Raw genomic sequence first — 14,484 nt, 5'->3', positions numbered from 1 at the left:
AGGGTCCTTCCTCCTATTCTTACTCCCCATGGCGGGTGGCCTCCCCGACTTCTTCCCCCTGCAGCCTCACCCTCCAAGGAAAAGCAAAGGTGGCTTTTTTAAACACTGTGAATCAAGTCAAGTCTCTCTCCTGCTCAAGACTCTCCCGTGGCTTCCTGCCACCTTTAGAATGAAGTATAAACTTCTTGCCCAGCTTAGCCAGCACTCTGTGACCCGTCCTCAGGGCCATAGCTCTGCTCAACTCCAGGGGCCACCACTCGCACGTCCTCCACATGAACAGTGGCAGGCCTTTGCTTACAGGCCACCTTTAACTTCCCACCTCCCAGCACCCACTGCACTCCAGCCACTCCAGCCTCCTTTCTGCTCCTCCACTTGCCAAGCTTCTCCTATCGCAGGGCCTTTGCGCCAGCTGCTCCCTCTGCCTGATCTATTCCACACCCGAGCTCTGCGTGGCTCACTCCTTGCCAGTCATATTTCAACTTCGGTGTCATGTCCTCAGAGAGACCCTCCTATCAACCTAACCAAAGTTACCGACCCAGTCCCTCTGAATCCAATCATCTTATTGTAACGCCACCATATGATATTTTTCTTCCCCCATTTATTTGCCTGCTTCCTCCCATAGAATGTAGAGAGCAGGCACCCTGGCTATCTCACACACCCTTGACTTCCCAAGTGCCTGGAACAGCTGGCACACAGAAGTCATTCAAATACTAACTAAATAAATGCATGTTCCAGATTCAAGGATCTGAGAACTTCAATAACAGTTACAACAACTTAACAAAGATTATTTCCCAGTTTCTTCCCCGATAGGACCCTTCCCCCAGCAAGTCATCACCTGAGTAATAAGCACACTGCAGAATCAGTCCTGCTCACTCAGTCATCCAGCTCAGCTGGGAATCTCTGATTTGAGAATGGCCCTTCGGGGCAGGGTGCAGAGGCTAGCTGCCTGGCTGGCTAGTCCTCCTTGGGAGTCCAGGCATCTCCGCTAGCTCACAAATCTCCATAACGTGAATTGGATACAATTAGATAATTCGCGAGGGGGTCTGATTTCCGTCACATCCAGCACTGCTGGTTTTAACAGCACAGTTGGGAACCAGCACTTCTCGTGGGAACATGAAACCACCTGTGAGGTACCTGCTGTGAGTGAACCGCTCTGTGCTCTGCCGAACCTCAATGGGCAGCTGAGGGTGTGAAGGTGTGCGCAAAGCCCTGTGCTTATGAATGCTGGTACTGGGGCCTGGAAGCAAAGTCCTGTGCCCTTTAGCACAAATTAAATGAGATCAAGTAATCAAGTTGATTGGTGACACTGAGGTTTGATAAAGGTTTATACCTTAAAAACAACAATCATTAGAGGACTTTTCTCTAACTTTACTATGAGTTAAAACTTTCTAACTCATAATCTCCTCTTTTTTTTTTTTCCTGCCATTCAAACAAATGCTCCACAAGGTGATTTGCAGAACTGTTTAGGAATGAACTTTTCCCACTGTAACACCCTATACGGACACTCCCCTGACCCTCAGCTTGTACTTCACTCTATGGTGAGTCCCCAAAATCCGGGCCCTAGTCCTGCAGAGCAAAGGGCCACAGCCGACATGACTACCACCACACTAGGGCCAACAAAACCCAGTACATTCCAGGGGCACTGCTCCCAGCAGGATGCTGACCCCCAGGAAAGGGCTGTTGCTAAGGACCCCTTGCCATCTTTCTTCTTCGTTCCTGACATGTCTCTCCTGGCAAAGCAGAGCTATCTGATGGAGAACTATGGCCTTCAACAGGGGAAAATTACTTACACATAAAACACGGAACACCTAGCGTGTAGGCAAACACGCAAGAAAAGTTTTAAGTCTATTTTAGGGGCTGTTGACTGCAGACAAGCGAGCGTGTCATAGGCCAGAGTTAAGGCAAGAGCAGCTACTTAGCTTTGGCTGCTGGCGATTCTGACTTTAAAACAGAACACGTCACTGCCAGGCCCAGGAGGCCGCCTCCGTCTCAAGGTCGTGCTAACTCCTCACTAACTATCAGTAGTTCTCAGCGTGAAGAAGCTCGCATAAATACCACGTGCAGCACAGGCTAGAATTTGGTCGGTGGGAAGGAGGAGCCCTGGAAAAACAGAATTATCAGTTGGCAAGGAGCCCCCACCTGGACTGCATTTCGGCTTGTGCTTTTGACTGCTGATGTGATGCTGGCTGGTGAGGCTGGCACGGGGCTTGGGGAGTGGCTGGCACCTGTTGCTGAGGAGTGCCAGCCTGGCACTGGAAGGGGGCCCCGGCCGCCTGGGACACAGCCGGCGGCAGTGGCGAGGAGAGGTGCTGCTTCTGGGGCTGCTGCTGCTGCTGCTTGTACCGGGAGAGGCTGAAGAAGAGGCCTAGGATGGCCTTGAGGTTTCCATTCCTGATTTCTGCGGACGACAGAGAGAGCGGTTAGAGGAGGAGTCCTTTCTTGCTCTGGTCCAGTGGGCTGCCTCAGCCCTCACCTGAGCGGCATTCCTCTGGGTCTAGGATACGACAGATTTCCTGAACACTTGTGTCATTGGTATTACAGTCAATTAAAACCAGGCCTAAACCACAAAGAAATTAGCTTATTTTCCCGCTGGGATTAGAGTGGATACATGAGGCAAGTTGCAACTGGATGCCTGCAAGTGCCAGGTGTAAACTCTCAGTAAGGGCGGAGCCAAAAAGGTAAGCGTCCCCAGCAAGACTGTGCTTGTTCCAGGGGGCTGGGCAATGATCGGGGACACAGAAGCCCTCCGGCAGCGGGGAAACTCACTGGTCTTTGCAGGGCACTGCCAAGTCCGAGTTCTGCGCTTCCAGCCACCTGAGTGTGCCAAGTGGCTGCTGCCTCACTCCCAAGTTCTCACACTGCTCTCCCTGGTCACCCTGCCCTCCAACATGTGGCTCTGGGTCTCTCTTGTCCACTGAATAAACAACTTCAATTTGGGATGGGTGTGGGGGGTAGGCTACAGGACTTATTTCTATGAAGAACTCATGCAAAAACTCTCCTCTATTAAAAGAAATTAGAGCGCAGTGGAGATAAGACAATTTTTATTCCAGATAGAGTTTTTCAGATGTTAAAATGCATTTGACTCACGACATGAATACAGAGGTGCAGAGAAGGAATGAAATACTTATTCACAGGCAGAGGCTGTGGATGTGAGGGTGTTGCTCCCAGGGCAATCTCTTCTTGTGTGCAGGGCTTTTAACACCAGATGCAATAGCCAGGGTCTAAACCAGGGGTCCTCAAACTTTTTAAACAGGGGGCCAGTTCACTGTCCCTCAGACCATTGGAGGGCCGGACTATAGTTTAAAAAAAAAAACCACAACTATGAACAAATTCCTATGCACACTGTGGGCCCGGGACGAGTCAGCTGCTAAGCAGGACAGGCAGTGGCACCTGGCGGGCTGGATAAATGTCCTTGGTGGGCCACATGTGGCCCGCGGGCCGTAGTTTGAGGACGCCTGGTCTAAATGGACACAGAGGGAGAAGGAAGAACTTTGGGGGCTCCTTCTGCTTTGCTTCGACCCTAAGCTGAGGGAGTGGGGTTGGAGAAAGGGAAGCCTCACAGTGTAGGGAACACCCACCCTCCCAGTTGGGGAAGAGGCTGCTGATAAAGAAACGAGAGTTTCCTCCAAGGACCAGTTGAAGAGCAGAAGGTGTGAGGCCTCCCATCCCACTGAGCCATACTGGCTAGAGGGCCAAAACTTATTTCTAACAACAAGAGCTACTACTAATTAGCATGTCTTGGGTTAAGCTTTCTGGGAACCATCTCATTCAACCCATACAACCTGGGAAGTGAGTATTATCATCCCTCTCTTACTTAAGGGACACAGCTCAGGAAGGTTTTATGATCTCCCGAGGTAATGACTGCTGGAGCTGGGATTTGAATCTAGGTTTTTCTGGCTTGAAGCGTGGTCTCCTAACACTGTGGAACTTGGCTTGCTTGTATGCTCATCATGTGTGGTGAATTGAAAGGCACGCCAGATAATGTTTTAGTCAGCTAGCTGGTGGTCATATAAGTATTCTTTATTCTTCTTCTGTAAGTATTCTTTTGTTATGGAATGTGTCAAACATTCCATAATACATTTTTTTAAACCCTACAAGCAAAACAAAGAAGGGAGGAACTTGCAAGTCAGCATATCCAGGGCTCAGAGGTTGTTCGCTACAAAAGGTTGGCGTGTCCACATCAGCATCCTCATAACCTACCAGCCCTGCCCATGGTGGGCCAGGGGCCAGCTTTATCACATTCTCCGCCTGCTGTGGTCCTTAAGGCACTTACTCTTCCTAATGGTTTGTTGCATTATTCCCTAAAACAACTTTTTACTTGTCAAAGAGCACAATGGCCCATAAAGACACTTTTTTGGGGAGCCAGAAAGACCTGGGTTTAAATCCCCACAGTCCCTCATTTATAGACTGACTATTCACAAGATCCAACTCTGAGCCCCCGTTTCATCGTTAAAATTGGCGGATGCGTGCTGCATCTCTCCCAGCAGGTTGTTAGAAGTAAGTGAAGAATAAATAAGGAAATGAGGGCACAGCACCCAGGACACTGTCTGGCTCATCCTTCCCTCTTTGGCTCAGAAAACAGAGTCCCTCTACCTGCGGCGTCCTCAAAGCTCAGCACAGGGCTTTTCCCTGAAGGAAGCCGCGGCTGCTGTCCATCCCCCTGTGCCACTCACAGGGGTCAAGAAGGATCCAGCCATGAATAATCTCATGTTAGAGAAAACTCAATGGGGAGCTTCTTTCTGCTTTTTTTTTTTAAACAGTCTTTTCATTGAGGTATAATTCGCATCCATAAAATTAAATAGACAATGATTTTTTAGTAAATTTAGCAACATCCTAGTTTTAAACTATTCCATTACCCTGAAAAGCGTCCTCATGCTCATACACATCGAACTCTTACACTGTCCCCAGGCAACCTCTCATCTGCTTTCTGTTTTGACAGATTTGCCTTTTCTGGACATTTCATATAAATGGAATCATGAGCGATGTAGTCCTTTACAACTTTCACTTAGCATAATGTAGTTAAGGTTCATCCATGTTAGAGCATGTATCACTGGTTTCTTTATATTGCTGACAACTATCCCATTATACTGATGTACCACAGTGTTTATCCATTCTCCAGCTGACGGGCATTTGGACTGTTTAATTTTCTTTTCAGAACACGAAACTCAAAGAGTGGTGAAGGATCTGATTGGGGTTGAAAGCCACCCAGTTTATGCTACGGGTGGTCACGAACAGACAGTATCCAAAATAGCTAGAACGGTGCTCCTTCCAGAGTTCTCAATGTCATCTGTCTGTGTTTCCCGGGGCCTGGTACACTGGCTCCACTGGCAGCCTAAAAACAAAATGTCACTCTGCCAGCCCACAAAAATGTTTCCCTCATGACATTTCCCAAGGCTTTGGAAAGAGTACTGCTTTGCATCTGACCAACTATCCTCACACTCGCTGTCTAGAGAAAGAAAATAATATAGACCTAGAGAGAGTTGACTTATCCAAGAAGACACTGGATAGCTTGCGTCTAAACCAAGACAGGAATCCTGCTCTCCTTTCTCCTCCGGTGGCCGCTCCATGTAAACTGAGGAACAAAGTCCCCAGCTGTATTCCAGTTTCCATTAGAACCTGGATTGCCTTGACTCTGGGTTCCGACTGATCTCTTTGTTCCCATTAGCTGGGACTAATCTGCATAGATGCTATAGGGAATGTGGCAGAAAGGGTAGAATAAAAAGGAGAGCTATTTTCTTTTAACATTATTTAAGAGAAACCACAGGCCTGGTTTACAAAGGCACAAGCACTGGAATAATCTAACACAAAGAAACCTGCTTTGTAGGGAGGAAGGGACTCGGAGCCAAAGGGAGGGTTGCCTCTGACCGCAGAGTTGCAGGATCCCTATTCAATTGCCTTAAGCCACGGTGGGTGGTGTAAGGCTCGCCTAGCTGATTGGGGACCGTGGGTTGTGTGGCATTATTCCTCCAGCTGGGCCCTCTCCGCAACCTACATTCACCGTGTAACTTTCCACCTGACTCTTGCAGCCCTGCTGTGTACTGCCTGCCATGCCGTCAATGACTCCAACCATAGGGGAGTGGCTCAAGGGGGTGGGAGCAGAGCCCACAGGGTCCCTTCTGGTGAGGGGCAGAAGCAGTCCCACATGCACTGCCCAACTCAGGTGATGTGGGTAGGAGGAAACAGAAACGATCCACTTGTTGCTTTTATGCGAAAGGTCCAGAAAGACCTCCTGCTTTCTGGCTCAGGATGAAAGAAGCTCAGCATCCATGTCTGTGGACATCAGAGCAGAAAACCCAGGTCTGAGCTCATCAAGTCAGCAACCGATTTCACTTTAAAAGCATACACTCCTTCTCAGAGGCATCTGGAAGGGTCTTCCTGCCTCTGTTTCTCCAATCTGTAAGATTTGTCCCCATTATATTACCTATGCTCCATCTCATGCTCTGCACCTTCCTTTGGTCTGCTGAATGCCTATGCATGCTGTAAAACCCAGGGGAAACATCACTGCCTCTCTGAAGCCCCCTTGACTGCCCCAGGCAGAGCTGATCACTGCCTTTCTTTGGGCGCCATTGGACTCTGTACATACCATTAGCACAGCTCTCTTATTAATTGGAATGACGGCTAGTTTTGTATGACCGGCTGGACTCTCTGTGCACTCCAGTGCCTAGTGCTGTGCCTGGCATATAGCATGTGCCCAGCAAACATTTGGTGAACGAGATAGGATAAGCCATAGCTCCGGACTTCTGCTTCTCCAGTACAGGAAGATGGGCTCAGTGCCAGGTGTTCTCAAACTCCCAGGGATAAAGGCCTTACTTCCTCACAGGGACAGGTTTACAGATGGCCCTGACAGATGGTGTGTGGGTTGGGGAGGGGTTGAAGGGATCTTGAAAAGCACCCAGGGCAGGGTGAGGCCCAAGCTCACAGGACTCTGGCAAGTCTCCAAGATGGGTCCAACCTTTGGGAGCACTGAGGGGGCAAGGAGGTCTCGTCCAGGGGCTGTGTCTTACACCAACAGCATCTCCACCTGGCTCACTGGGGCCTGTAGCCTCTGCCTGCAGGCATCTGCTGCCTGTGCCCTGGAACAAAGGCTCTCTGTGGCTCCCTAAGAGGCAGGTCAGGGCAGGACCTGAGCTGCTGAAACGCTTAGAGGACAGGTGCATACACTCTCCCGGATCCAAAACCAGCTTTAGTCACTGGGAAGGGGTGGAGATGGACCTACGGGGCTTTCCAACTGCTGATGTTATTTTTCATCAGGAGGAGCCTTAAGGCACTCAATCGTCTTCAAAAGGAAAATAAAAAGCATTAAAACGACATTATTTCTTTAAACACTATAATGCTTTCTAGTAGTCAAGCAGGTGGTGAGAAGTGTGGGCAACAGTGAGCAGTAGGAAAACAGGAGGCCTTCAAATCAGCAGACTGAGAGGCTTGTCCACAGCTGACCTTGGGGCCTCCCTTTCCCCACTGGAACTTAACCTTTTTGGGTCTCGCTTACTCATCTGTATGAATGGGATAATGTGAATACTGACCTCATACGGTTGCTGGGGACACTAAATAAGATAAAATGTTGTGGCACTTAATCTCAGTGACTAACACAAGGTGAGTTCTCAATCAATGGTTTCTATTCCTACGATTTAACAGTATGTCAAATGAGATTCCTGTAACCCTAAAATTGTGAATAAAAGGCTCTAAGTACCCTTGCTTATAAGTTCAAGGACTTGACAAAGGTTGGGCCCAGTCATTATCCCTTAAGACTATATAAGTTCAGGATCAGTCTTACCACCAAATACCATCGTCATGAACCTTTACCTCCCCCCCACCCCCGCTGCCAAATCAATATAAGTAGATCTAGATGGGAGAATGTCATTGAGGGTATAGGAAGGTGGCAATGGGAGATGGTCACAGAGACAGGATATTTCCTCCTTTACCAAGGAGCAAGAAGGTGGGGTCCCTGTACTCCGTGCAAAGGCAAGGAGGCTCTAAAAGAATCACTCCAAGTGGGAGTTCTGGCTTTCCAGTCCCCAGTTGGACACCTGCTTAGTGGAGACTTGGCAGATCTGCCCCTTGGCCACCTGAGTGAGGGGAAGCTGAAGAGAGAGATCATATGGTGGGGGGTTTCCAGATGACAGGAGGCCTGTGCTACCCACTGCAAGTGGGAGACTGAGCCCACACATTCCTGCTGGTTCTATGGTGGAGAATGGAAGGATCATGAGTCCAGGTCTCGAGCAGTGGTTCTCAACCTTTCTAATGCCGCGACCCTTTAATACAGTTCCTCCTGTTGTGGTGACCCCCAACCATAAAATTGTTTTCGTTGCTACTTCATAACTGTAATTTTGCTACTGTTATGAATCGTAATGTAAATATCTGTGTTTTCCGATGGTCTTAGGCGACCCTGCTAGCGGTTCTCAACCTGTGGGTCGGGACCCACAGGTTGAGAACCACTGCTATAGAGTCTAAGACCATCGGAAAACACAGATATTTACATTACGATTCATAACAGTAGCAAAATTACAGTTATGAAGTAGCAACGAAAACAATTTTATGGTTGGGGGTCACCACAACATGAGGAACTGTATTAAAGGGTCGTGGCATTAGAAAGGTTGAGAACCACTGGTCTAGAGCCTTACCAGGACCAGTGTAGTGTGGAGACAAAGGCGGCCTAAATCAGGGGGGTGGGACCTGAATGCTACCAGCTGGAAATGAGCTGCAAGAGCTGGTCAAATCTCACAAACACCACAGGGCCCTGGGAGCAGCATGGAAGGAGTGTCTGGTCAGCAGGGCATGCAGAGACTCCCAGTGGGGACAGTAGCAATTACCCAGGAGGGGACTGCACCTTCACCACCAGCCCAATTCTGCTTCTCTGTGCTCTCCCAGTCCTGGAGGCCCAGGCCTGGGAACCAGGGAAGGAAAAGGAAGTCACATTATCATGCTCCACCCCCTTCAACCTCCAAAGGCACCTGCACTGGTGGGGGAAGAGCTTTGAGGTTGAAGTTTAAAAATGAACAGGACTGAGTCATAAGTATTGACATAGAACTGTTCTAATAATGAGCGTGACTGAAGGGTTATAAATTCAGCCAAAATATCATTACATGAGTCTCAACTTGGCAGGAAAGATGGGGAACAACACAGAACAGTTGGGGCAGTTACTGAAATACCATAAACCCAATAACGGATACCTCAACACATTGGTTACAAGTATGCCTCTCTATGCCCAGACTCACAGGGCTACATTCCAACATCGGCGAGGGGCGGAGGGCAGAGTGTCTCTGCATGACATGCCTCCATGGTCCAGCAAACAGAGTTCTCAACCTTTTCTGCTTTCTTGCACCTGTGCATGGCATAGATTTTATCCATCTGCTGTCCCAACAGACACCCTGAACATGAGCTCTGAAATCGCACAGACCTGGGTTCTGATTCTGACACTCACTAGCTTCAGAGCTTGGGGATGCCACTCATAATCTCTTTAAGACAAAGTATCCTCATCTGTACACCCAGCCTATTATAAATTCCAACTTCCATTGTGAGAGCTGGAGCCAATGCACATAAGAGCCTTAAAGGCGCAGTTGGTATTATTCATTCAACAAATACTTATTGAGTAGATTCTCTATCATTTAAGATATAGAGAGGATGAGGCAGGTGGCAGGCAGGTAGGTGTGTGTGTGTGTGTGTGTGTGTGTGTGTGTGTGTATGTGTGTAGATGAATGAGGCAGAAGGCAGGGCAATGGGTAGAGAGATGGCAGAATGGCCAGGGGTTCACATCCCAAAGAGCCCTTTCTGCTGAGCAAGACTCGGTAAAGTCCCTGATGCTCTGCTGGAGGGGCTCAGGCCTGTGGTCCAAACACTGCCAGAAACTGGGAGGAGCATGTGCCTGCCACCTACTGGCCAGCACAAGGACTCTCCACCAGGAGGGAACAGGTTCCTCAGAATGGGAATTTGCATCTCCCTACCTAACCATGGAAACACCACCAATCAATCACGCCATGCCCCAGCCATGTGCACACCACATGTCATTCCACCTGGATCTCAACCCGGGGGAGGAAGGCTCACATCCCAGGGGCAGGGGAACCCACCGACCACCTTCCTCTCTGAGTTGGGAATAGGGCTCAAACCCTACTGCTGCTTCAGAGGCCTCTGGCGGCAGTGCGACCATGCCTGACCGGGGACAGGCGAGGCACACTTGAGTTCCCATGGGGGTATTCCAACAGCCCCAATCAGAGACACGAAACACTCACAAGGCATCAGTGGTGGCCACCCCCTCCCCATCACTGGGGGAGACTGCAGCTCAGAAACACAGCCAGGAAAAGCAAGCTTTCACTGCAGAGCAGAGCAGAGCAGAGGCAAGAAACAGGTCCCAAACGGAATGCATGAGCTTGCAAACTTACCTGCTCCATTGGACTGCTTCCTTCCTCACTGCTCCCCCCTCCCCACCCTGACCACTGGAGTGGATGCCAACCTTGCGAGGGAAAAGTGGTGTCATCCGAAGCCCAAAGTACTTTACCTGTTCTGGGAAAAGTGGAGGCAGGTGCAGCCTAATGAGTTTGGGAGGAGGCCGGGGCCTATGGCAGCTTTGGAGCTGGCAGCTGCTTGTGTTTACAAATAGGAGAGAGAGCGAACGTTTCCAGAGCAAGATGTTGCCCGAGGAGGCTGAGAATTCAGACCAGCCACCTCCAGACCAATAGCAGACCACCAGCAAACACGAATGTGCTAATTAGCCACCAAATTGGAGTTAATTAAAAACTAATCAGGATGTCAAAACGTAGCGTCTCATTAATACATCAAACGCTTTTATTTATTTTTTTAACCTGGGAAAAGTACTGCTTCTTCTCATCCAAGTAAGAGATAAGGATTAGGCCTTTCTCCCTGGGAACTGTGCAGTTTAAATATGTTCTGTGGTTAAGTGTTCTCTCTCCCACAGATAAGGCCCGGCTTGATAATTAACTGACCTGCTCGTCAGGTGACTACCATCAGCACTGGTTGAGCCCTTCCCCGAGAAGCAGCTGTCTTCACTACTCCCCGCCGTGCCTTGCAGACATGGCCAGCGTGGTCGAATTTGCATTCTTGGAGGGATTCTTTAGGTTTTCAAAAAGCTGGCACGCTCAAGCCTAGACATGCACTGAGATGCCTCCAAACCAGAAGGAAAACAAAACCAGAAGAGCCCACCAGCGTCTCTTGTCTTTAGCGCATTCATGTTGTCAATAAGAAACAGGTGGGTATTCCTAATGGGGAAAAGGCAGCCTCGTGACCAGCGCTGACTCACCTTCTGCAGACAGCCCCTGAATGTTTATCCCCTTAGCTGCCAGGAAATTCAAGCAGGCATCTATGTTTTCAATCTAGGAGGAAAAAAACACAATAGACACTCAATCAATGCTCAGCCTTCTCCAGAGCCATCTCTAAGTAGCAATGAAGTGCTATGTCGGAGCGAGGGTTTCAACGGGCACTGCTGAAGTTCTCGACAAGGAAAAACAGGAGGACATGAATGGATGCAGGTCAGGACTCTCCTTTGTCTGTACTTGCACAGGAAAAGGTTACCTAATATCCCAACCACCCAGAGCCAAAAGTCGAGGTCTTGGATTGCTCACGGCTGCCAAAAATAACCAGGGTGGAATAGGAGCTCTTCTGTTGATCACTGTCACCAGTGCAATCCTGAAAACTTGAGCAGCTGCCCGAAAAATGGAGGTGGGGACGAGGTTAGCAGACCCACCCGTCTGCCAGCAGCTGGGAGAAATTTGTAGCCACCAAGGCGGCCAGCAGTCCAATGCGCAGTGAATGGGAGTTTCAGCTGGAATCTGGGGTAGTGTTTACTCACAAAATTCTCAGGATGGCAGGCATTGCAGATGACCAGAGAGGGCAGCGACCTTGCTGAACCCCTCTGACCTTTGTGTTTTCTGTGGCATGAAGGGCCCACCCCACAGCCACCTTTGCCCAGGGCTAATGCCATGGCCAAGGGCAAGCCAATGTCCAGCCCTCACAAAAGATCCATTAGGTCATCTCCAAAGGTCTGATTTGACTTCAGTTGTCAGGGCTAATTATTTCTTGGTCTACAGGAAAATGTCCGGGCTTGATTAATGTCAATGGTGACCATAAGTAAAGGAAATTGCTTTTGACTTGGCACAGGGATCTTTGAATTTCACACAATTTATATTTCACAGTGGAGATCCCCCTCACCTCCACAACTACCCACAGCCTACCTGACCTCCCAAGAACCCTACACATTCTTATGAACTCAAACAAGTATTTAACCCATGGAATTAATTTTTCATTAATAAATGGCTGTCTCTCACAGTGTACATGTAACCATCTACCTTCCCTCTCCCAGTGGCTATGAAGGAGGCAACAATCCTGATGCCTCCTTCATAGCCACTGAGGGTGACGCGTCTGCATGTTAAGGGCTCTAATTGGAGTAGAGTCTGTTCCCGGCTTCCAGCAGTCTTCCTGAAGGTCATGTCCACCCTCCCCCTGATGTCAGCATCCTCCTTCTCTACCCTCTGTCTTCACATCTTCCAATGCTTTAAATTAACCCTTGAGACACCTGAATAAAACTGCACCCATTTCAGAAGAATCCATCAACCCTGAGTCTGAGGCATGACACCAAATTAAAAGAGACCCACCAACATATTCAAGAGAAGCATTGCTCTACTACCACACGTAATTCTATAGAAATTTCCTTCCAAGAAGCATAAGAGCATTTACTTGTCCCATTCACAGAGTATTTAATGCATACACTATCATTTAAAGTAAGTAGTAATTTCTTCTTGCAAGGCTAGCCATAGTATGCTTCAATTCAGCCATCTACTGGGCTTTCTTTTAATGTTAAAATCTATTAAAGGAATGAATAATTATAGATAGGTTACCTAGAATATTTTTTCTTCCTGTTGATTTTTTAAAGCCCTGTTATTCTTTTAATGCATTCCATAATTTAGATGGGTAGTTCTCCACTGGGCGGGGGAGAAATGGAGAGAAGGAGCAAGGATTTGGTTCCTTAGGGCACATGTGACAATGTCTAAGAATTTTGTCCCTCAGGGGACACGTGACAATGTCTAAGAATTTTGTCCCTCAGGGGACATGTGACACTGTTTGGCAACATTTTGGGTTGTCACAATGGGGGTAAGGGGCCTCCTAGTATCTAGTCCTGAACACACTACACTGCACAGGACAGCCCCACAACAAAGGACTATCCAATCCAATGTCAATAGAGCCATGACTGATAAACCTGAGTGACATGATCCTTTCAGTCACTCATCCAGTCAACATATTGTTGGGATGTCTGCTCTGAGCCAGGCACTGTGCTTGACTCTCCTGACAGTGGCGGTCAGAGTCCTCCTCCCTGTCCAGCAGCCCACATTTATATAATGCTTCTCTTTAGAGTCCACAGAGACATTCCACACACCTCTACATCCATCCATTCCAGGGAGAATCAGAGCATAGCCACAAGGGAAGCATTAGGAGCTTCCCTCATTAGGTGAAGAGAGGAGGCTAAGGGCACTGAGGGTGCTTTCTCTTAAGAGGTGAAGCAGGGAGCAATATGCAATGGCCAGATTGCACCCCCTGAAAATGTTAAAACCAAAAAATTAGAACTTGGGTCATCATTTAAAAGATGATTCATAAGTCCATCTAATGCCCTAAAAATTCCTCCCCTCCATTATGAATTCTCTGCTCACAGAGGAGCTCAAAAAACATTCCTGAGTCTCAAATCTACTCTTTAATAACATTTCATTGAGGTTAGCAATCACTTCTGACAAGGCGGCAGAGACCCACACGCTTTTCATCTGCACCCCGGGAAGAGAGCGGAGCCGGGCAGCAGAGCAGGGTCAGTCCTGGATTCCAACCTCCCGGCTGCACTTGGAATGAGATCAGAAGGGGAGAAAGCTTCTTTGATCCAGGCTCTCTTGTGATTAAATTTCACCTTACGGTTTTCTTCCAAATACTGTCCAGGTAAACAACCCATCTTCATATGCCACGAGACTGCAAACTGCCACCAAACCCCAAAAGGGGACCGGCCTGGTGGCAGGAGCCTGGCTCTCACACAGCACGAGGGCGTCCGCAGACTCGTCTTTAACGAGGCTCATGTGTGATCCAGACATGCAGTGCGAGATGAGGATCCCGTTCAAGTTGGGAGGCAGAGCAAAGGAAAAGGCTCTTAACCAGCAAGTATGTAAATACAGCCAAGGCTGTTCATTAACACATAGCGGCCAATATAAACTACTTTCCAAAATTAGCTGAAGAAATGTGTGCTAAGTTTGACATTCCAGTGATGCTGAGGGGGCAGGCTGAGGAGGCTGTTGTACTTGTTGCCATAGCTCTGGGATAGAGATCCTGGGGTTTACAGCATTAGTTGGGGCGGAGGCTGGAAGCCTGAAGGTGGGACCACGATGTGGCTCAGAGACCCTGGGAGCAGAAAGATGCTGGATGAATGAGGAGGTTTAGACCAAGATGCACTTCCAAGGGCTTCCCTTTGTTTGGTGCCATATGTGGCCTCCACCCCGTGTGGCC

At 48.7% G+C, this 14,484-nt stretch overlaps 1 protein-coding gene across 5 annotated transcripts in view; it reads right to left on the bottom strand.

The window, feature by feature from the left end:
• The window catches only part of NAV2 (neuron navigator 2), a 695,198-nt gene that overhangs the window by 205,829 nt on the left and 474,885 nt on the right, over window positions 1–14,484 (bottom strand). For all 5 annotated transcript variants that reach the window (XR_013958993.1, XM_080640408.1, XM_080640409.1 and 2 more), the window contains 2 exons: window positions 11,252–11,324; window positions 2,140–2,398 (listed from right to left, as the gene is read on the bottom strand). Coding sequence is in view for 4 of the 5 variants with exons in the window: in XM_080640408.1 (XP_080496534.1) it covers window positions 2,140–2,398; window positions 11,252–11,324 (332 nt within the window). In the remaining variant the exon portion in view is untranslated. The remainder of the gene's footprint in view (window positions 1–2,139; window positions 2,399–11,251; window positions 11,325–14,484) is intronic.

This window comes from Plecotus auritus (assembly GCF_963455305.1).
Source record: "Plecotus auritus genome assembly, chromosome: 9".
NCBI lineage: Eukaryota > Metazoa > Chordata > Mammalia > Chiroptera > Vespertilionidae > Plecotus > Plecotus auritus.
Note: the sequence above shows the minus strand (reverse complement) of the source record. Positions and strands in the feature narration are given on the sequence as shown.